The 25059-nt window shown below is 47.0% G+C and overlaps 2 protein-coding genes across 3 annotated transcripts in view; one reads left to right on the top strand and one right to left on the bottom strand.

The window, feature by feature from the left end:
- sina (seven in absentia) overlaps window positions 1-25059 on the bottom strand; it is a 271097-nt gene that overhangs the window by 183127 nt on the left and 62911 nt on the right. The gene's annotated exons all lie outside the window — the stretch shown is intronic.
- The window catches only part of LOC139752132 (uncharacterized), a 203406-nt gene that overhangs the window by 139332 nt on the left and 39015 nt on the right, over window positions 1-25059 (top strand). Inside the window, exon 4 of the mRNA XM_071668052.1 lies at window positions 14949-15075. Coding sequence (XP_071524153.1) covers window positions 14949-15075 — 127 coding nt within the window. The remainder of the gene's footprint in view (window positions 1-14948; window positions 15076-25059) is intronic.

Here is a 25059-nt window from a genome sequence, read left to right as displayed (position 1 = left end):
GGATACATCTCTCCTCACTAACAGCTTCCTCCATCCTGCCAGCACGCGTGAACACTGCACCTTTTGCCAACCACCCCACCAACTCCCACAGACAAGTCATAGTTCGAGGAAGGTGTCACAACACAACGAGCAACTAATGTGCATGTTGTCATGGAATCTTTCCCTTCTCTTGCGTGTGCTCGCTGCTGATATTGTAACGCCCACCTGTAGTTACCGTAAAGTAATCCGATTTCCAGTAAAGGTTTATATGTCAAGTTTCAGCCACCATTTCTGTTAGAAGAGCCTTGATGGCGCACCTCAACGTCGGTCCTTCATCATCTTTTCTTCCTCGCTGGTCGCACTCCATCACCGGCATCAGCTGGTGGTCCCTCCGTGCAGCCGCTTCCATACCAAAAGAATTCAGCAATGGCCCTTTCCCCTTGTCATCTCAAGATAAATATATGGTTGTCCGACGTGGTCAGTTGATATGTTTTACGGTTTCTTGCCACTTGCAGAGTTAAGACCTAATCTGTCTGCAACTCCAAATGTTTAGCTTAATCTGCCACTCAGTGTCTTGGGAGTGGTTCATGCTCCACGAGGCCTTTCCCTAATTACCAGACATGTTTCAATTCCTTCCCTGCCCATTAGTCATAGTCCAGTACATCCCACATTCATCAGTCATGACCCAGTGGGTCTGGAGCCTTGTCGGGAGGGAGGCAGCGGTCCCCGCCACCTGCTGTGGTTGTTGACCTGTCAGTACGCCACCCAGCGACGCACGTTTTCTCTCACCTCCATCCACACGCACGCCTCCCATTATTGTCCACCTACACCATTCATCCCACAAGGCCTTACGTCACGCGTCGTACTCTCTCCTCATCTTGGGGCCTATCTTTACCTCCACAGGTCGTCCCACACGCCGCTCACAGCCATAAAACTCATTACACACCTCGTCTATAGCCACACTGCTCGTCACATATCTCAACTCACACCCACTCCACTCATCAGACTAGCGTCAGAACCACTCATCATTTACCTTACAGCCTCCCTCTTCAACTCACGCACCTGCCACTCATCACCCGCCCTCACCCAGTACCCTCGCCTACACCCACACCATTCATCACACACTCCCACAAACATCCACACCACTCACTCATCATATGTCCCACCCACACCACGCACCATACCCTCCTCCCACACCCACAATGATCAACTTATACTCCGCCCACAAAAATATTACTTATCACTTCCACCCGGTTTACTTATCACATTTCCAGTATACACTCACCAATTCAACCCCATTCCTCTCACATACACTCACCATACACCCCGCCCACATCCACGCCACTCACCACATACCCCGCCTGTATCCACGTTCTGACCACATACCTCAAAGACACAGCCACGCCACTCACCACATACCATGCCACATCCACGCCACGAGAAGCTCCTCAATAAGGTTATACGCCTTTTCCGTCCTTTAACGATTTTACAGATTTTCCGAAGGTTTTCGCCCTCTCAACGTAACCAGTAGCAGGCCCTCTACACCAAGCAGAATCCAGGTCTAGCCCTGTCTCCAGGTCCCTCGCATACACCTCCCCCACCATCCCATATATTTACAGATTAAATAGCCACGGTTACATTGCGTACCCTTGCCGCAGACCCAGCTTCACTTGCAACCACTCTCCCTCCTTTCTCCTTGTTTGCACACGCGCCTAACAATTCTCCACTGCTTCTAGTAGATCTCATTCCACGCTATATATTCTTAACACCTTCCGAGAAGCATCTCTGTCAACCCCATCATATGCTTTCCCCATTCTGTTTCTCATTTCCCCTACACAAAGTCTCCAAATGGAACACCTGATCGACACATCCGATACCACCATGTTGCTTTTCAATCCGACTCTGTGCCTGCCACTTCCCTTTCCATCACACTCGCATACACTCATCAGATACACTCAACAGATACACTCAACTGACGTGTATCTCTATATCAAGAGCATTCTCTTTGGTCCATTTGCCTTTACACAGTACATAAATGTGATCAGCTGAGGAGCGGTGGGAGTGGGGTGAGGTGGGCGTGCCGGCGGTGGGACGCAAGGCAAGGCCAGTCCAGCTGGGCCGAGTGCAATGCCTCCGTCAGTGGGTGGCAGGTATGCTTCCCTGGTAACCTGCGGACGCACCTGGGGACGCGGGCGTAAAGCCTTAGCAACAGCAGAGGGCGTGCAGGCGTGCGTGAGGGTTCGACGGTAACCTGTCATGACAGAGTGCTCCTGTCTCGCTCCTACTGCTCACGTAAACTTCCTGAAGAACGAGTCTACTTTTCTTCCTTTCACTCTGCGTCTTGTGCCCACAGTAACGGTGGAGCGACCCGACCGACGAGGCTTCGCTTCCTCGGAACATGAAACGCTCGAAACATGTGGTGTTTACTGTGTTGTGGTTGCAGGTTACCGAGGCATGGGTTATAGATAGGGTTGTGCGGAGAAGGGTGGATGTGTTGCAAATAAAATGTTTGAGGACAATATGTGGTGTGAGGTGGTTTGATCGAGTAAGTAATGAAAGGGTAAGAGAGTTGTGTGAAATGAAATGAGAGTGGTTGAGAGGGCAAAAGAGGATGTGTTGAAATGGTTTGAACATATGGAGAAAATGGGTGAGGAAAGGTTGACAACGAGGATATATGTATCAGAGGTGGAGGAAGCAAGGAGAAGCGGGAGACCAAATTGGAGGTGAAAGGACGGAGTGAAAAAGATTTTGAGCGATCGGGGCCTGAACATACAGGAGGGTAAGAAGGCGTGCAAGGAATAGAGTGAACTGGAATGATGCATACTGGAGTCGACGTGCTGTCAGTGGATTGAACCAGGGAATGTGAAGCGTCTGGGATAAACCATTAAAAAGTCTGTAGGGCCTGGATGTGGATAGGGAACTGTGGTTCCGGTGCATTACATATTGAATATGTACATGTGTACATATGTATATGTCTGTGTATGTATACGTTGAAATGTATAGGCATGTATATGTGTGTGTGTGGGCGTTTGTGTATATACATGTGTATGTGGGTAAGTTGGGCCATTCTTTCGTCTTTTCTTTGCGCTACCTCGCTAACACGGGAGACAGCGACAAAGTATAATAATGATAATAATAAAAGATATATATATATATATATATATATATATATATATATATATATATATATATATATATATATATATATATCTATTTTGCCCCAACTCTGGCCGACACCTGTGTGTAGAAAACCTGAGAGATTATGGATTATCCGCTGCGGGCATCAGGGAACAGCAAAAGAAAAGAACATTCGACGTCCTGGATCCACAGTTCCTCTTGGTGCCTATTGGCTGAAAGACGCTGAGACTCTGGGAGGATGAATTCTCTTGATTCCTCAGCTACTTTGAATCCCGGCTAATACAGACGAATGAGGATGAGAGAGCATCAAACCGCAATCTATATCAGCGCACACATTCACTTATTCTGGAGTAAGATACTCACAAACTGCATTCTATCGCAGCAGCTACGAATCCTGGTGTTCTAGTGATATTATGTTAGATTTCACTCCACTCTACATCACAGAGAAGCGAACCAATGAAGTGTTCATGTTATATGGAATAGAGGAGTCTACCCCGCCATGAGACGGCAGACACACAAGCTTCTTTTCGTCCTCCCACTTGCCTTCAGATTTGGGCACTTTTTTCTCATCCCTCTGCTTCGCTCGCGTCACTGCAAAAACGACAAGACTTTGATTATGGCGCGATAAAGCGCGTTCATAAAGGCGCTTGAGCTTCGGTGGCTGGTGTGGGCGACGAGTCTGGGAGCTGATGCTAAGAGGAACATCGCCACAGCTTTCTGATAGCAGTTTATAGAGTCGTAAAAATGAGAAAAATAGACCCCCAAAATGGCCGGGACCCAGCTAGGTGCTGAGGTCTTGTTACTGGGAGGAGACGGGCATCAGAAAAGCCCACACTCTTCTCTCATTATGGTCATCATGCTTCCAGCTTAAGCTTAAGGGACGAGTTGGTGTCTTTTGAGTTCTGGTCACTGTATGACGGGGAGGGTAGGTGTTGTCCAGGTGGGAGGTGGAGGTGGCGGCTGCGTTAGTGGGAGGGACACCCGTCATCATAAGGGGAGGCTCCCGGTGGCAGGGTGGGTGGGAGGCACACCCTCACCACCAGAGGACCTCAGGCTCGAACCTCTCAAGCCAAAAGAGCCTCGCCCAGTAATAAGAGGATTCGAGAATTTATTGCGCCCCAAGGTTGACACTGTGTGTCCTATGAACAGTATAAATTTGCTATACCTGTCTGCAGGACAGGTATAGCACAAGCGAAAGCCTCAGTATATATATATATATATATATATATATATATATATATATATATATATATATATATATATATATATATATATATATATATTAGGGATAAAAGACCTCCTTTACCAGGTCTCCATCAGGTCGAATACCTATTGACAGCGAGTAACATTCAACCATCTCGAAAACCCACAGGCAACATGTAGGGGATCGTGTCACCAGATATAAGAAATACTAAGGTCTGTATCTCGGTCGTCTGCAACACTGAGCGCTATCAGCTTCGCCAAGTGTGAGCACCAAAAGTGTCAACACTATTAGGTATTGGAAAATAAACACAAGGCGTCAGACTGCTTTTTCTCGCCCGAGATAACATCAAGAACGGTGACATGTAACTAGCTAGGGTGGGGGAGGGATGCTGTCTCCTCCAGCTGGCCGAGACTTTCTCGAGTCGTGCTCTTTGGTCGACCCATAGAGAACTGTGGTCTCGTTATCCTCTTCTGGTTCATAATGAAGTAATTGATATTGACAGTAACGATGAGAATATCATGATCATTGTCAAGTATATCGCTGGATTTAGTCTCACGCTCTTTGTTATAGTTTCACAAATAGATAGATAAATAGATAGATGGACGATATATACATATATATATATATATATATATATATATATATATATATATATATATATATATATATATATATATTATTTCTTTCTTATATATATATATATATTATGAAGATTCTTATTTACGCGGTATTATAAGAAAAATGAATTTTTCACATTCTCATAAACAATTTCTTCCCCTCTTCCTTTCCTTCACATCATGAGCGAGATACCTTTCCAACATCGTAAGATCAACGTCATTGTCAGGTAAGGATATGTGCAACGACTTAATAGATACGATAACAACAGAGGAATGTGCAAATCCAAGCACATAAACACAGAGATGCATCCCCGAACTACGATGCTGAGATCATTTGCACTCTAATTTGCTTGATAATTTGATCCTATTAAAGTAACGGGGTGTTTAGATGGAATTTATGGCACATTGTTTTATTCTCTCCCATTAGCATCTCATCCATTGGCAAGCGTGGACTGGGATTCAATGAACGAGGCAGCTATTTCTAATTGGTTGTCTTTTTTTTTTTGAGGATGAATTCAGAAACGTTTCGTACGAGATATCTCCACAGTGCAAGAGATAAGTAGGTGATCCTGTAAAAACAGAGGAGGACGAAGCTTCCTAGTCAGAGCCGATGATGATGTGGATCGAGTAGTGGACGTAATTACGGGCTTAGGATCGCTATCTGCGGATTCTTTAAATCTCTTATCCGAAGCTACTTAAGCAGTAATGGCGTCTAGATGAAAGAGCAGTCGAATGGCATGGCAAGACAACGACACTGTGTGTGTGTGTGTGTGTGTGTGTTGGTTTCATCAGGTAATCACGAGTGTAGTGGAGGGATGCGCCGAGCAACGTGGGAGTGCGTTGGGAATACTGTGTGTGTGTGTGTGTCGTCAGCAGATGGCATAACCTCCACACTCCTGGAAATGAGTTCCTCTCCCACGCTAGGCTGGAGCTCACTCTTTGTGAACTGACCGACCCGAGGTGTAAGGCTGGAGAGGTAACCTGGTGTTACAAGGCTAGAATGAAGGTTGTTGTGGTGTCCCATGAAGGGAAGACCTACTGTACCCAGAGGTGTTGGGTCGAGGCAACTGATCAACTTTTACGTGCATGATTTTCTGTACGGAGTGAGTACTTATATAGAGATAGTCACAGCTTGATTATTACATCCACTGCGCTTTTACGAGTTATTCTAGTGATCGGGTGTGTGTGTTATAACGTATTTTCTATTTCCTTTTTGGGTATATTGGGAGGGAACTCGGACCCACTCCGGCATCTATCTATCTATATATATATATATATATATATATATATATATATATATATATATATATCACTTACTTTGCATTTGTCTACATTTGGTCTTCTTGCCATGGCTCTGGTACCACTCCATCAGTTTGTTTAAAACTCTTTCAACCCTTTGGCAGATGATCCTATATTTCTTATCTCGCAGCATCGATGAATTTTGAAATTCTCTTCGTGAGTCTTGCCGCCAGGTCATTGATATAGACACAGAAGATTATGAGTCCCGGGGCTGAGCCTTGTGGCACCCCACGACACGCTGGGCCAGTCGGATTTGTCTTAGTGTAATACCAATCTTCGTTTTCTATCTGTCAACCTGACCACTGTCCTCGGGCAGATTCCATTTCCTTTGTCGTGGACTTAAGTCTTACGTCATTACTGCTCTCGGGTCCTGCTGGTGGAGGCAGCAGTTGTCACGCTCCTGCTGGTCTCAAGTCCTACTGGAGGAGGTAGCAGTTGTCACGCCACTGCTGGTCACACTTCCATTTACTGTCACAAGATAAAGCTGTTCAGGTGATAATGCACGTGTTATCTGGCAGGGTTGAGCTGCCGCTACCTTAGTTGTCTGTTTTATGGCAGGTTGGAGGGGGCAGCGTGTTCCCGCAGCCCAGGGCTAATGGCCAACTGCTATACACGGCCAGCCTCTATCCAGCTTATAGAGATCGCTGATAATGACCATCTTTGTAGCCTCGTATCATACCGCATCTCTACCCCAACCCTCAACGTTTCTATTTTCACCACCGCGTCTCTCTCGTCGAAACTTCGTGTCAATATTCCTCTCCCCCACCATTCACCATCTTGCAAGCCTCGAGTCTTCCTCTCTCTTCCTCCTCCTCCTCTACCCTCTCTCCTCCTCCTCCTCCTCCTCCTCCTCCTCCTTCCTTTCCCCTCAATGTTATGGTTGTGGGCTACAGGGATGATGATGATGGTGGTGCCACCATGCGGACATACCCTGGACAGAACACTGGTCCCAGCTCACCCTCTTTATGGCTCGGGCAACTGACCTGTTGGAGCTCCGGTGTGGACCCTGCCCGAGTAAGGCAACGTTTACCGTAAGGAGAGGGATGTATACGCACTTACCTCAGCGTTGATAGCATCAACTATGCGTTGATACTTCCATTTGTTTGATTTCTCCACGACTTAAAGATAAGAGAAGAATACTTTGAAGACGAAAACACACCGATGCTATTGACATACGGCCTTGAGTACAACCAAAACGTGGTCTTGGGGCTTATGAGGAACGATGAAATAGGTCTGTATATAATCAAGAACTTGTAGAGGCTCAATATGGAACGGGGATTTTGTTTGGGGAGGGAAATCCACAGACGAGAACTGAAGCGAGCATATATGTGTGTATGGGTGAGGTTTGACGGTGTAAGAACAAGCACAACTGCTCTACAGACCAGGGAGGCGGGCTGCACTCCTTTCCACCGAAGGATTGACCGTAAACGTGAATTCAAAGATAAGGTGAAGAAAGAGGGGACACGACGTAGACAGATATGGGGAGGATGAAAGGCTGGAAGTGAAGGCTTGGTCGCACATCCTACGTGTAGCTGTCGAATGGAGTTCTATAAAGAAAGGTTTTGGAAGTTTGGACAACTCGTCTCTGGGTATGGGTAGATTATTCTGTGTGACAGCGACAACCAATACGGCTTCAGCAACGACCACGTCACTGGCAGGATACACCACACAGGAACATGAATAAGAAACGCGTGAGGAGAAAGAAAAAAAGGCGAGGCATCTCTATTTCTCTCTGTTTTTTTTTGTATGTTCCGAGATCTGTGGATCCCAGAAACGTCTGTGGTTTATGGTTAGCCCAAGGATGTCGATGTGGGTGAAGGGGTCGAGTTAGAAAGTCTTTCAGATGAGAAGGTAAGGAGGAATGGTTATCATTATTTTTTATAAGAGGTTGGGGTAGTTAGTGTCATTGACTTATCTAAACGGTGAATTTTATATGCTTAGCCTTTGTCCATGGTATAGTGCGAGATCAGACCTGAGAATCGAAGGTACACTTAGGGCAGTGTTATGATGGCAGATGGACTGAGGCCGCTGGAAACATTCGATATAAAACAGAGACTGAGTTTGTGTGGTGTGCTTAGCCAATAGGCCTCTTGCAGTGTCCTCACGTCTTATGTTCTTATAACAAACTTCTGTCAAAGGCTCTGAGGCATCGGTGGGAAAGTTCGCCAGAGTTACCGAGAGGAAATGAGAGAACGAAGAGCAAGGGAAAAGTTGGCGTAAGATGAGGAACTTGTTCGACTGCAGCAGTTCTTATGACTTGTAGTTGTATAGGGAAGATCGATCAGTTCCTCTACAGAAGTCGCCCGTATGAGAGCAGGCGTCCATGAGCTAGAGAAACCACTTGGGGGAGGTGACGGTCTCGAAGGCTTGCGAAATATTGAGGTTAATTCTGACCAAGAGGAAGAATGGTGTCCGGATTAGAACTTTTGTTAGGATCAAGGTCTCGGGGAGATGAAGGAGAACATTGTGGACGTAGATTTTGTAGGGTTTGGTGATATATGGCTGGATAGATGGGTGGTTTGGCTGTGGCAAAGGATGACTTGGGAAAAGATTGATTGACTCTCTCTCTCTCTCTCTCTCTCTCTCTCTCTCACACACACACACACACACACACACACACACACTGACACAAGGTTTACATTACCTCACCATGTTAATGCAGGGGTCAGTCCAGCATGTGTTTTTCCCTCATTCCACTCTCTCCTTTATATGAAAAAAAAAATAGCATGTGCTCTTGTACCGATCCTTCTACGCTGAACGTCCAGTTTGACTCACATGAAAGACACCATCTTGTCATCTCAGAACACCGCCCGGTTCATCGGCTAGTATCAACTGACTGTTCCCTCCTTACCAATGGTAGGCCAGAGAACCTTCGTCAGTAGCAGCAAGGAGTTACACCCAAGAGTCTTTGAGGCTGTCCTAGGCTTTTACAATCCATCCAAGAAGTGCACAGGTCGCCTTGAGCATTTGCAGGCAGTTCCATATACTTGTATAGGCCATCCTTGACATGCACACTGGCCATCATGAACGTGTACAGGCCATTCTGGACGTATATAGACCATCCTGGACGAGCAAAGAAATTGGACAAGTATGGGCCATCCCAGACGTGTACTTGCCGATCTTAGATATAGATCTACGGACATAAATAAAGGTTCCTCGTTCATCACGAGCCAGGTTGACGTTCCCATGTCGCCTGTGACAATATGGAGGATCATCGCTCGCCACATTCAGTTAGGCCCTTCCCTCGTCACCAGTATAAAGAGGAAGGACGGTCTTAGAGAAGACCAACCCTGGCCAGCCATCGCCACTCCCTTTATCCCACAATGGACCTCACCTGTCGCATACTGGGCGGAGAGCGACACCTTATGGAAGTGCAGCCTCCCACACCCCTGCAGGGCGAGAGGGTGTCCTGGGCCTGGTGAGGAAAGGGTGGTGACCTGGGCTTGGTGAGGAAAGGGTGGTGACCTGGGCTTGGTGAGGAAAGGGTGGTGACCTGGGCTTGGTGAGGAAATGGTGGTGACCTGGACCTGGTGGGATGTTCTGTATAACTTGCGCTCAGCGGAAGGTGCGAGGTGACCTAGGCTCTGATCTGAGTGGGGGAATGGAGGTGACAAGTGGCTGGTGGGTGGCTTAGGGGGCTGACCTAGACTTGAACAAATGGCTTGACCTGGATGAGAAGCACCATCCCTCCTCCGTCACGGGAGGAGCATAGCACTGTCTTCGGGGCAGTAGTGGAAAGTTGCTTCTTAACATTAGCCCACCTAGACGCTGGCAGGAGGAGCTGCCTAGAGTTCTAGGTCCTCTCGTTCCACACAAGGAGAGTCAGGAGTAGGATTACGTGGGCTCATACCAGTGTATCAAGTGGATGTGGCCAGGCAACTAGAGGACAAAGTAACCTAATGACAAACACCGGGAGAGTCTCGTTGTGGTCACGTAGTCTATGCACAGAATGTCCTTATATGTGCCACCTCATGAGAGAGGGTGGAGCCTCGACTGCAACGCGAGAACTTAAAGGAACAGTTTCTAGAAGAATAAGGAACCACCACCCGTCCATTATTCGAGGAGCCTCCAGCAGATGAACTTTATATGATCTGGTCGGGGGGGTTTGTTCTGAGGCCTGAGCTCAGGTGACCCAGCAGGCGATTTATATGGTCACACCAGGAAACGCCTTCATATGTTAAACATTTATGAGAAGGAATTTCTTCTCAGGTGTATATTTGCGTCATATATTCTTTAAGGCTATGCGATATCAGTTTCATAGCAGATATCTAAAAATCTAATTTGATAACACAGGTCCTGGTGAATCTAAAATGTTGATTTAACTACGGCCTTTGAACATAATCCACACACGACAACTTTTCACCTCAAGCATATATACAAAACTTTGACACCTGAAGTGATCACCACAAAGGTTCATCTTAAGGTCTTCAGCAGAGTGTATGCGTCTTAACATCACATTCCGGTCCGCCTACAGATTCGTACTCAAACATATGTTAATATAGTCCCACCACCTCCTGTGCTGGTGATTGGTATTGAATTAAATATTGACATTAACGTTGCATTGAGTAACGAATTACCTCGTTATTCAGAAAAGACATAACGAAAGAAATTTTTCACTCTGCAGAAGACGTTCCAAATATCTTTCATGTTTACTGAAGTAAGACCTGTGGTGGTTGCCACAGCCTATGTTGACCCTAAACGTCCATACCCACCATCAGTGCGTTAAGTCTCTGTCTCTCTCCGTCAGTAGTCTGTAACAAAGACGTACTCACTCCTCACATATGTGGCTGGTAGGCTCGTTGGGTCCTCCTTGCACTGTGGTAGTACACATGACTTCGAAGTCAAATCAAGGAAAAGATAAACAGACCTGTAGAACACCATCTTAAGGCCAGCTTCTGTAGGAGACCGTCCTGGGTCCTGTACTTGTACAGCTTCGCCCTGGTATCGCTCCTGTAGGAGACCCTCCTGGGACATGTTCCTTCAGAACACCATCCTAACTAAGACCAGCTCCTGTAGGACACCGTCCTGAGACCTGTTCTTGTGCACAACTTTGTCCTGGGGCTCGTGTCTGTTGGGCATCGTTCTGGGAGCTGCTCTTGTGGGACACCGTGCTTATCAACCGCTCGGTTGTAAACCCGATCGAGAGGCTAGTTCAGATCCTCAGATAGCAGACGCATGTCACTATAGAAGAGGACAAGACATACCCGGTAGCTAATGACTAGTCAGTTAATGGTGATGGTGATAATGAGGGAAATTACGTATGAACGAACACGTAGGGTGAGGGGAAGAATGCAGCTAGATGGAAGCGGGTAGTGTGTGTAAGGAGAGGAGTGTGTGGGGTGACAGGGGAGAGTGTATGGAAGGGGAGTGTGTGGGGTAAGGAGAAAGAGAGGATGTATTTGGGAGTGGGGGAAGTATGGGGTGAGTGTATGCCGGTAAAGGGAGAGTGTAGGGTGAGGAGGAGTCTGCGTATGGAGAGAAGAGGACCGTAGGGTGTTAGTGAGTGTGTACATGGGAGAGAGGGACGAGTGTATATTGGTGGAGAAATAACGGGAAGTAAGGTGTACCTTAAGCCTTCCTAAGATGGTTCTTGTCTGGCATGTGCATCAGTGGGTCACGGTGTTCCTGGCACCAGCCCTGGCAGCTGGCGACGGGTGGTCTGTCCCCCATCCCTTACTCAGAGCCTCACTGTAGTATGTCATACTGTGTCACACTCCATCATGGTAGGGTGTCCGTACTATACCTGTGATACAAGGCCATGCCCTACTCCTTTTAGACCCTGAACGTTATATTCTCATCGTTCTTGTTTGAAATTAAGATAAGGCTCGGCAGTAAGGACACTCAGATTGTTGAAATGGTTCAGACATATTGAGAGGATGAGTTTAGAAAGACTGAATGAGAGGATCAATGGGTTATAACTGGACGAAGCAAGGGGTACGTGGAAGACCGAGGAGGAGTCAGAAGCATAAAAGTGGCTATGGGGTATCGGAGCCTTAACATTTAGGAGGGTGAAAGGCGTGCACGGGATAGAATGAATTGGATCAATGTGGTATAGGGAGCGACGTGACATCAGTGGGCACTTGATCACTTGGTCCTGTAGCCACTCAGACCTATGGCCAATCAACCAACCAGACATGCAGTTGCTCATACCAGCAGCCATTCAGACCTGTAACCAATTAGTTAGCCTCAGCTTTGCCCACCTATTCAGGTCTAGTCAGTGACGTTTCCTTTGTATTATAATGAAATACTTGAAGTACAACCGCGCCAGGCTCATCACCGACCAGACCTTCACCTGGATGATCCATGCCAAGAACTTCATCGGACTGATCCATGATGAAATCTCTACCAGATTAGCCCATGCTACTTCCCCAATTTCTGTGTGGAGATCAGCTTTTCGAGGATTGGCTGTTATGATACCTCCTCCTTTCCTCTACTGGCTAAGCCGTGGAATTCTCTTCCTTCTTTTGTTTTCCTCTCTTCATATAACCTTTCTACCTTTAGAAGTCAGGTCTCAACTACCTGCAGTGCACTGTTTAACTTTCAAGTTCTTTTACTTTCTTTAAGTTGACCTAAGGTGGTCTGGACTGAGGCATGTTTTGCCCGTGCCATGAATGTCACTCTAAAAAAGAACAGAAAGACTTAAGTATATGGTCACATTTTGCATCTCGAAATAAACCTCATAAGAGCCATATGGTGGTGCTGGAGAACAGGCCTTCCTATGGTACAGTCACAGGAGTTGAGCTCAGGCCCTTGTTACAAGGGTGTCATTCTTAACATGGACAACAGCCACCCAGGGAGGTATTAGCGCCCTGACTCAAGATGCGTTGAAGTGACGCCCAGAACCATTATACAACACTCTCTTCAGGTTTGCTAGTCTTACTCTTGTTTCATGAAGTAGCCAGGTTAAACCTAGCTTGTTTTTCCTTACATATGAGACATAACTTTCCTCTCTCTCTCTCTCTCTCTCTCTCTCTCTCTCTCTCTCTCTCTCTCTCTCTCTCCCCGATATATTCTATTTTCATTTAAAAGCTTTGCCTAGAAGAAGACTTCTATACTTGACTCGAACTTGACAAAGAAGATGCTGAAATAAACATACACAAAAACGAATTCATCAAACCAATTAATGTCCTTGTGTGAACTACTTGATTTAGATGATATAGCGTTCTGTTATATCGTCATCTTTCATAGTTCCAGTAGAGTCAATATTCTTCAGCAACAAAAATAGAAGAATGGCAAAATGCTCTTGATATTCCTCATTGGTCGGGTCCACAGGACGCATTGATGATCAAGTATTGGTTAGTTACCCAGAGAGAACCGTGCACCAGGAGGGGCCACTTCCGCGTGGGGCTGGGCTAGGCAGCTCGATGGGCGGGACTAAATTATGCATAAATTAAACCATCTCTCAACCTTGAGGAAGAGTTGTGTACTGGCGGGAGGCGAGAGAAGAACGTGCCAACCCTCAAATGTCCCTAGGGTTGCTCCGTTACTTCGAATGTTAAGGCAGTTCTGCCTTAAGGGAGATGTTGCAGAACCACTCAGCGTTAACTCAACGTTGTAAAACGAGCTTAGCTGTTTGGTTGTGATGGTTGTATATAACCTTGCTCACTGATTGTTATGTTTACACGCATACTCGCCGTACAGACACGCATGACGTGTTTCGGTACAACGCTGACGTCATCCAGGAGCTACTTGGGCAGCTAGTATATTACATGTGCAGTAAAAAGTGGCACACACACACACACACACACACCAGACCCAAGCATCTCTCTACCGACCGTGCTACCGTTTGCCCTCACAAGCATCTAGCGAACGACTTTGCGAGAGCATATGGCAGACCAAGAACTGACCACTAGTAATATTAAGCCACTATGAGGAAACAGTGAAGTGATCCTTTCACCAGTCCAGCTGTTCATATGGATTCCAGTCTTGTGAATCTACTTCATCCGGCGGAGGCTGGAGAATAAGACAGATATGCCTGCTGGTTAATTTTCTTTTCTTTAAATCATCTAAGACACATGTCGTCAACTTGAGCGTCATACTGGAAACACATTTGATGTTTGGGATATTGAACTATGTATGTCACTGGCAACAACACCTCAATTTATCATTTATCTGGTTTGATTATTCTGAAGTTTTGATGATCATTTATGACCTGTTATGATACCTTGATCTTTATGTCTTACACGTTCCTCCAGATGGGCGGCACTCCTGCTGAGTCTATGTTCTTCAGGAAGGGTTCACCAAACAGCCTACGTCCTTGCAGATGTGCTCATTTATTGTATTATAAACGGTGCTGATGGGGAATATTATCACCAACAATATCTCACCAACACTCCTCCCTCTTCTCCAACGGCCACAGAACCTCGATTCGATGGTAGTAGCATTATCACCAACAATATCACTAACATTTCTCTCTCTTCTCCAACAGCCACAGAACCTGAATCCGATGGTAGTATTATCACCAACAATATCTCACCAACACTCCTCCCTCTTCTCCAACAGCCACAGAACCTGGATCCGATGGTAGTATTATCACCAACAATATCTCACCAACATTTCGCCCTCTTCTCCAACAGCTACAGAACCTGGATCCGATGGTAATATTATCACCAACAATATCTCACCAACACTCCCCCCTCTTCACCAACAGCCATAGAACCTGGTGCTGATGAGTTGTGTTATCACCAACATTTCTCCCTCTTCTCCAACAGCCGCAGAACCTGGTGCTGATGGGGGAGTTCCCAGACTGCGCCGTCAAGTTGTGCGACTTCGAGATCTCGCGGGTCTTGACGCCTGGCCGGGAAGTGCGGGAGATCCTGGGCACTCCGGACTATGTCGGTCAGTGGCTATAGTTTATATAGTGTATGGTGTATATAATTTATATAGTGTATGGTGTATATAGTTTATATAGTGTATAGTGTATATAGTTTATATAGTGTGTATAGTGGCCGTAGCGGCCGAGAGGTGCTGGAGATCCCGGGTAGGCCGGATTATGACGGTCAGTGGCTCCAGTTTGTATAATTTATATGGCTTTTGTAGTGCAGATGATGTATATAGTGGCCATTGCAAGTGCTGACACGAGCACTGACGAAGATCCTAGAACAGGAAAATCAATGAAATATGCATACGATGATGTGATCTGGTGAGGCTATGTTGATAGACGTCTTTATATATGATAATGTGATGTGGTGAGGCTATGTTGGTGTGTATATATGATAATGTGATGTGGTGAGGCTATGTTGGTGTGTATATATGATAATGTTTATACCTCTTGTGGGATATTTACCGAAACTGGATTATGAGGTCCTCCGTCTACCACTTCATCTACCCCTTCCCCGTACCGTCAAATAGGTAATGACGAGTTGGTAATGAAACACACCTAAGTACAATGAGTTGAAGTAGTATGTACATAGTCTACGAGGTGAACCTCTGCTGTTGAGTTATATGAATTATATTCATTCTTCTGTGTAGTCTGTTTGTTCTGTTTAATCAGTAAGCTTACACAGTTTAGCGCATGGGGTTATGTCAACCGGTTCATGTTGTCAATAATTTCAAACTGGCACACAAGAGCATAAACCTTCGTCTGCAGCTTGGGAAAAATTTGGCCACACGTTCCCTTCAGGTTATCATTCATGGTCTCCTGGGATCAAAGGTCAGGTGTGATGATATCTTTACGAACATATCCGTCAAAACTCCCCGGGAAATAACATGATAACTTCACTACAGGAGTGAGGGAGGGAGACACTTATAGTTGCTTGCTAGTGACGATACCTATATACTAAAGCCTTGTGATCCTGGACTAACATTGAGTCGAAAACAGAAAACGTAGACAAGTTAGTGTCCGTGATGCCTTACATGTTACGAGATGCTCTTGGTGTGAACAGTCTAAATTGCCTCGCTCTGTCAGAGTGCCTGTTGGACCTTACACTCAAAACAGTTCATAAAACCAGGCAGAATCACACCATTCTACTCAGTTTATATGGTTGATGTACCTGATAACGTAGGTGACGCTGGGCAGTGTGATAAATAAAGTATTATATCTGAAATACGTTTGAAAAGAAAGAAAGAAATACCCTGCAGACTAATCTACATACCATGACCCTACAGTGACCCAGCTATCACGACCCTATAGTCATCTACGTACCACAGTCATACAACAACCTGTGTACCATAGCTCAAATAACATGACCCATACAGTGCTTCAAGACGGTGGTCTCACAGTGATCCAGTCCCTCCCTACAGTTCCCCAGGCATGACGATTATACAGGGATAGATTATCCTCATTCCCATCTCATTGACCATACCGTGACTCCCTGAGAATGAGCCCAACTTAAGAGCAAAAAAGAGGGAAAAGAAAGTTGTAAATGTCATTAGTGGGTCCAGCCCTCGCGAATGTTCACTGTATGGGCTGGAGCTTCTCCCGTAGTGCCAGGATCCTCGCCATATGAGAGAGAACAACACACATCCCTCCTCTTACCACATTACTCCAGCCACACCACCTCCCTTGCCACTAAAGCCAGCCCCTGGGTGTACATTGGCACCCCTTAGCATTATAGCCAGGCATAACGCTAAAGTACAAATGTTCGTCGTGTCCCCAGACCTGACGAAGCTGTGCAGGTGACGCTCGTCCTCCAGGTACATATGCATATGCCTTCCTTCCCGAGGGTTGCCCCATGAATCTGTGCCAAGAAGTTAGCCAAAAAGGTAACACTTGCTCCTGTCACATGTAGTGGTGGATGGTGATGGTTTGCCTCTCGGACTGGCAACAATTGAAAAGTCAAGTGGAGTTTTAAACGTGTCATACGCGAGTCGAGGACGCATTCATTTTCGAGTGATGGAGTTGACGTCTTCAGTTTACTCTTCGTATCAACGGATTATCGTGCCCAAATCCTTCTTCAGAGTCTGAAATCTTAAGATGAGGAAGATAGACTCTCCAAGCTCAAGGTGAAGATGATAAAACTATTTATACTAAAGATGAAGATTAAACTATCGATGCTCGACATGGAGATAAATCACCTGAACTCAAGATGAAGATGAATTATCTACACTCGACGTGAAGATTGATTATCTACGCTGAAGATGAAGATTAAATATGTACACTCAAGACGAAGATAGACTGTCTGCAATCAGGATGAAGATCAACTATCTACACTCAAGATGATAAACTGTCTACACTCCAGAAGTAATTCATTACCTTCCAGTAAAGCAGACAACTGGTGACAAACAGTTAGAGAAACAGTATTGACAACCATCTTAGTACCACATGTTCATCTTTCCTGCCATAGAGAGGTAGCGTTAGGAACAGACGACTGGGCCTTCGAGAAAAGAATTCTTGATATGCTCCTCACTCTGCTTTTCTTTTTCTTTTTTTGGAAAATACACTCAGCATGAGGTGCCCTGGAAGGTCGTCCTCACACGCTCAGCATGAGGTGTCTGGTAAGATCGTCCTCACACGCTCAGCATGAGGTGTCTGGTAAGGTCGTCCTCACACACTCAGCATGAGGTGCCCGGGAGGGTCGTCCTCAAACACCCAGCGCGAGGTGTCCGGTAAGGTCGTCCTCATATACGAGGAGCAGTCGAGAGAGCCGTATGTGCTTTATTAAAGTAGTAGACACCTCCAGACGTGACCGAAGACATCTCATGTTCTCATACCCTCACAACTTCGAGTAGTGCCATGAGCCACACATGTGGTACAGGCACCGAAGGAGTTCAAATTAAGTCTTCTTTTTCCAAAAATACTTTTTGTTTTCTAATAGATTCTCGATGAAATCAAAGTCCAGTAACGAAGTGAAGGTATGTCTCTGCTTCAGCTAAGTACTGGGTCACACAGGAGAACCAGGTCCGCTATTTTGACTCGCGATTCCCGGGCTTCAACACGCCTCACCCTTCACTGTATTACAGAATACCCAGATCTCACCGAGGCTTTGGGCTCGAGTTGGCACCGACAGACACGTCCTGGTCACCAAGGCATCACCTGACGTGTGACACACTTTTCCCTATCCACAGTGGACCCCGGGGGTCTGGCCTGGGGACGACCCGAGCTGCCTCCAGCGTTTGCTTACTGATCCGAACACAACTCCTACCTTCAGGAACATGTCCGAAGATGTTCTCTATCATCCTTGACGACATTAACTTGTTCTAATGGTCATAGACAGTGGCGTAATTACTTTGATCGATGCCAGTGTAGAAGAGGTCGACTAACAAAGGGAAGATGTGGGGCACCATATCTATGAGAGAGTGTGGGGAGGTGATGTATGGTATGTTCTTCATACCCTTACTGGCGCTGATCTTGTCGCGCTTCTCCACATTGCTCCATAAGGTCGCCTCGGGACATATTGGTTCGTGTCCGCTGGCACTGACTGATGCCCAGTAACGTCTACTCTCCAATAGCAGGTAGATCTAATAATTTATGATATGATAAACGCTAAGGCAACACAAAGAGTCGGGCTGGAGAAAATGGTGAAGCTTGTTTTAGTTAACGAGGCGTCTTGACACGTGCATAAATGCAGCTGGATGACCATAAGCAGTGGGGAGAACGGGCGGTGCCTTAGTGCATGGACCAGCAAGCAAGCAGGCTGGTGTGCAGGCGCTTAAATGTTGTTGCTCAGGCACGTCTTAATAGCTAGGGTTAAACACTGAAGGACCGGCAACTAAATAGGACACGCTGTAAACGATGTTGTAACAGGTATAGTCTACAATGGACTGAGCTTACCTTCTTGGTAATGCAATTAGGGAAAAGTTGACGGGGCGGCGCCACGCAACTGCCTGGGTGTTTGTGGTCAGTGTTCGAGGCCCGGCGCGCCTCTGTTTGCTCGCGGGTAACACCATTTGAGAACTTATCTTTTGTTACTGACCTGTGGCAAGGCGGCCCTCAGAATCCACCCGAGCTCTTGAGAAAGATGTTTCATACAAAATACCTACATTCTTTTTTGCGTGTTCTTCTTGCGGGCATCACCTTTTCAGCTTTACCTACCTGTAATTGTGACCGACCAGTCACAAGGCTTTATTTTTGTAAGAGAACTACTCTTGTTACTGCGTAAAGTGGCCCTGACTTGGCCCTTAGTTACAATGGGACCTATACAGACTCCAGTGTTGGTTTGATACACCTCTGATGAAAGTCAACCCGAGTATATGCAAAGTGATGAGAATGGGACATAGTGACGATGATTCTACACGCATGTCACCTACATAAAGACAAGATGCAAGACTGCGTATCAAAGAGACTTGGGAGACAAACTCTGTCATCTGAGGAAATACTGGAATTCCTTTAAAGTGCATGGAAAAAAAAATGTTCAGCTAAGTCTTCACAACATAGAAGGAATTCAAAATATGCTTCTCACGTTTGCTTAGAGTACTTAAGGAATCGGACTGATCTGTTAGAGAAAGTCTAGAGGAGGACAACAAAGATGGGACTCGAACTGATAGAGCTGAGTTGCAGTGAGAGGTCAGAGTCCATAAATTTTGCCCTCCATGTGAGGAGACGGTGACTTAATAACAACCTTCAAGTTTCTAAACCAGTTTGATGATGTCAGCAGTGAAAAGGTCCCTCGCGAGAGATGCAGAGATGGAACACCGATAGACCACAACAAGAAGCTAAATGAGAAACGTATTCAAAGTTATGTGGAAAAGTACATTCTTATTATCAGACTTGCGGTGTATGACGTTAGCCGAGGGGTGACTTTATGACTGTGCTGACGCTATGCAAAGGTAGATAAATGCCGTATGATAAAGATGGTTCCAAAGACTGGTGTAGAAATTTATCCTTGTACCCTACATAAAAAGGTGATTGCACACACACACACACGCGCGCACACACTTTCTAGGAGGTCTTCAAGCAGGGCAGTGTCTGTCACAGGTATTTTGATAGCTGAAACTTTTTTTTTCCATGAGGGACATTTCCTGAGCGAATGACTGACTGATCCTCCCTCACACAAACAACTTCATAACCCGAAACTCGTTCTTCACATGCCATTGACACATTTCCCTAGACGCTCCATCCCACCTTCAAGTATCCTGACCTTCTCCTGACATCCTATCCTAAACGAGACATCTACGCTGTCCTTGGGCATCATATTCTCTCCCCAAACACCCTTCCCTTCTCTTAACGCCCTCAGCTTCTTTAAAATCCGTTTCTTTTCCTGCGCAAACATCGAGGTCCCGTCCCGCGAGTCACTGCCAAGCAGGAGGAGCAGTAGAGCGGCCACCGCCATCAAGGAAAGGCATCTCTCCAGGGCAGCTCTAGGCTATAAATATGGTGAACCATATAGAGGCGGGCGGCTTGGTGGGGGCCCCGCCCTTACCGTGTCCCGCTTCTGGCTCCGCGACCTCCGTCACTTGCGTGAACCCCTTACCTCACCCTCGTAATGGAGGTTTATTACCGCACTCATCGCACTCGTGGACAGTGGCCTCTGAGGGAAGCCAAAGGACAGGAATATAATGTATGTGAAATGAGTATTATCCTGACACCCAGGCGGCGCCGCTGGCGGCAGGCTCACGGGCGTCTTAATGACGGTGGCAGCGAAGGTATGCGTCTAGACCTACCGCAGCCAGACCCGCAGCCACTAGACCAGCGGCCAGACCTGCTGTCACTAGACCCAACGGCAAGACCCGCAGCCACTAGACCAGCGGCCAGACCTGCTGTCACTAGACCCAACGGCCAGACCCGTAGCCACTAGACCCAACGGCCAGACCCGCAGCCACTAGACCCAACGGCCAGACCCGCAGCCACTAGACCCAACGGCCAGACCCGCAGCCACTAGACCCAACGGCCAGACCAGCAGCTGCTAGACCAGCGGCCAAATCTGTTTCCACCAGACAAATTGCCATACCCACCACTACCAGACAAACAGACACACCAGGCACTACCAGACAAACAGACACACCAGGCACTACCAGACAAACTGACATGCCAGCCACTACCAGACAAACTGCCACAGTAACCACTACCAGACAAAATGCCACAGTAACCACTACCAGACGAACTGCCATACCTACCACTACCAGACAAACTGATAAACCTACCTCTACTAGACAAACTGACATACCAGCCACTACCAGACAAACGGATGGTAAGTAATTACCAGGCAAACGGTATGACCCGCCATCATTTGATAAACGGGCAGACCACCAACTGACAGAAGACCTGGCAGACTACCACTACCCCAGGAGACAGAAGGACCTGCCGCTACCACACCGATCGAGCGTGCTGGACGGTACCTTGAATGACCCTTGCCCTGCTCCCTGGTGGCAGGAACCACCACACTATACCACAAGTGGGTATCGAAGGACTCTAACAGCAACGACAGCACTTTTATCTCCCCATCAGCTGGACCCGGCGCACAGCGGGGCGATTAGGGGAGGCTAGTAAATCATTACTTACAATGATATCTGGTGGTCGTATATCCTGGTTGTGTTGCGGGGAGCAGAGTAAACAACCTCGGGGAGGGTGAGACTCACTCCCCGTCCCACTAACCTCCCCATCCCACTAATATTCCCAATCCTCCCCCACCACCCACCCGTGTATCTTTCTTCTAATTGGATGGTTGGGAGAATGGAAGGGGTTGGACAGGGGAGGTAAAGCGGTGAAAGATAAGAGAGTGAGAGAGCCTACAGATGCCTGGTGTTGGTTTACTGATGACTGTGGGATGGGGTTAGGGGGGATTGGCTGATCATTGGGATGAGGTTGGGGGTTGGCTGATCATTGGAAGGTGTTCATGGATTGGGTGATCAGTAGGACGAGGTTGGGGGTTGGCAAATCAGTGAGAAGGGGTTGGGTAATCAGTGGGATGGGTTGGGGGTTGGCTGATCATTGGGAGGGGTTTATGGATTGGCTGATCAGTGGGATTAGGTTGGGGGTTGGCTAGTGGGATGAGGCTGGGGGTTGGCTAGTGGGATGAGGCTGGGGGTTGGCTAGTGGGATGAGGCTGGGGGTTGGCTAGTGGGATGAGGCTGGGGGTTGGCTAGTGGGATGAGGCTTGGGGTTGGCTAATCAGTGGGAATGGGGTGGGGGTTGGCTTTTCAGTGGGATGAAGTTGGGGTTGGCTGACTGATTTTTTCGCAGGAGTGGCGACTTAAGGGTGCATCCTTTGGGCGGTATCGCAAAAGAGGATATACGAGAGTGGACGACGGGTTCAGGGACAGAGGGGGCGCCCCTTCAATGATTGAATTACAAGTTACGTAATGAGGAAAATGCTAACGAGGACTGGGCAGCGGCGAGTGAATTATTCAACAGTTTACATGTTAAGTGAACTGTTTACAGTGGTTGAGGAACGATGATTAGATTAAGCAACAAGGTGTATGACAACTGAAGAACTTACAGTTGGCAGAGTTAGGAACTTGTGGAGGAGTTCCTTTCCTGGAGGACAGAACATTGGATATGTTACGGTGCCAACTTCCCCTCCTGGCCTGGTTGATGATCAGCCTCCCTCACCTGGCCTGGTTGATGATCAGCCTCCCTCACCTGGCCTGGTTGATGATCAGCCTCCCTCACCTGGCCTGGTTGATGATCAGCCTCCCTCCCCCAGCCTGGTTGATGATCAGCCTCCCTCCCCCAGCCTGGTTGATGATCAGCCTCCCTCCCCCAGCCTGGTTGATGATCAGCTTCCCTCACCTGGCCTGGTTGATGATCAGCCTCCCTCACCTGGCCTGGTTGATGATCAGCCTCCCTCACCTGGCCTGGTTGATGATCAGCCTCCCAGTCTCCCTCCCCCAGCCTGGTTGATGATCAGCCTCCCTCACCTAACCTGGTTAACAAGGACTCAGACCCCCACATCCAGGCTGCCATCTAGCGAAACCTACTAACTCTGCTCAAGTGGAGGCTTAAAAGAAATGCTTCTTGCTGTAACCTCAGTAAAACACGCTCATAAGCAGATGTCTGAGTCATTATGATACAGTATACATAACCCCTGACATCTGTCACCTAAACACTTGTCAAGTGTACGAAGTTTGTATTACAAGGTGCTCATTACTCACTGCAGATGCTTATTACTCACTACAGGTGCTCATTACTCACTACAGGTACTCAAACTTATCAAGATGCGTCTAAATATAGTGTTATTAGGTCCTTCATCATTAAACGGTGTCCCTGGGAGATCAATTTATTTGGCGAGTTCGTCTTACTTATGATCAACTTTTTGTATATCGTTTTCTCTACATGTCCACCGAGTTCGGTCTTGTGGTTTTGTTTTTGTTGTGAGTGGTGGTGGGACGGGTGGGTGGCTGGGTGGCTGGTGGCTGGCTGGCGGCCACCCTCACCTCCTGCTGTACAAAGGATTAGGATTACCGCCATTTGTCTCTGTTTTGGCGGACGATTTCGCAAAAATATGAAGTGCCGGGTTATGGGGTTGGGTTGGGCTATCTCTCTCTCTCTCTCTCTCTCTCTCTCTCTCTCTCTCTCTCTCTCTCTCTCTCTCGTCAGTCATCACCATCCCTCCCCTCCCGTTCAGGCAGGAGCAAGAGGGGCCTCACCTGGCGGTCCTTACACACGTCAGCTAGAACCTGCTCCCTGGTTGTGTTGAGGGCCGTGCAGCGCTGATGGACTTGCCGCACTTGCTGGAAACGCTGTTGTCCGATGCTGGGGAAGGTGTACTCTTTGCTGGGGTTAGAGTTATAAAGGAGCATATGTTGATACTACCACATGTCCACCATGCTAGGAGGCCGTACACACACGCCCACACACACACACACGCCCACACAAACACACACGCCAACACACACACACACACACACACACACAGTTCTTAAATACCTGTCATATCTCATTTGCGTATTTTCAGCGGAATGTCTTCCTAATTCGTTAAAACGCTCATTATTATTACTGTTATATTATCATCATTATCATCATTAATAATTATTACCCATACACCTGGCTGAGGCTACGGTGTGTGTGTGTGCATGAATACACAAGACTAGAAATCATGGTACAAGGTTAAGATAAAAGGCAACACGAGTTCAAAACCCATCTCCCTGTAACACACAAATAGTAATCACAGAATCACACAAAGGAGAAAATGACACATATCAGAGAAAGCTTCCCCAAATGGGTTGAGGTCACTAGTGGCGTTGCCGCAGGGGTCTGTTCTGGGACCATCGCTTTCATTGATCTACGTCATGACTCGCCAGAAGGATTGGACTCCCTTGCTGAATACGTCTCTGGATGATGATACCAAGGTTATAAGGGAAGGGAAAATCGAATGGGGCTCGCCTCAACAGACAAGTGGACCTAGACAAGTACCCAAGTATCATATACCTGACGTAGGGTAGTGTCCCTCAGCAACATATACCTTTCCCCTTAGCATCATATACCTGACGTAGGGTAGTGTCCCCCAGCATCATATACCTGACGTAGGGTAGTGTCCCCCAGGATCATATACCTGACGTAGGGTAGTGTCCCCCAGCATCATATAACTCACGTAGGGAGCGTCCCCCAGCGATCTATAATTGGTACTGGGTGTGTACCCCAGCAATTCATATACCTGACATGAGTTGATATCTTTCCATCTATATTCCTTCACTTCCGAGTTGAAGTCATTTCAGCTGGCTGTACCACACGTCCCTCCTCTCTTCGAACACAAGACTTAACCTAGAGTCTCACGATTGTCCTCCGGCAGGTATGAGGATGGCACATAAATATGTGGCAAAGGAAATAGCAAAATATCGACGGCTTTTATGTGACCAGAAACTGGAAATATCCTTATGAACTTCGGCTACCACACCCAAAGGACAAAGAAGTAATAAAAACTTAGAGGCTATAGATCTGCCCATTACGGAAAAGAGAAGAGTAAAGAGTGACTTGATCGCAACCCTCGAGTTTCCTGTTTGTTT

The sequence above is a fragment of the Panulirus ornatus genome, chromosome 12 (genome assembly GCF_036320965.1).
Source record: "Panulirus ornatus isolate Po-2019 chromosome 12, ASM3632096v1, whole genome shotgun sequence".
Taxonomy (NCBI): Eukaryota; Metazoa; Arthropoda; class Malacostraca; order Decapoda; family Palinuridae; genus Panulirus; species Panulirus ornatus.
The sequence above is the reverse complement of the archived record's forward strand: the minus strand, read 5'-3'. Positions and strand labels throughout refer to the sequence as shown.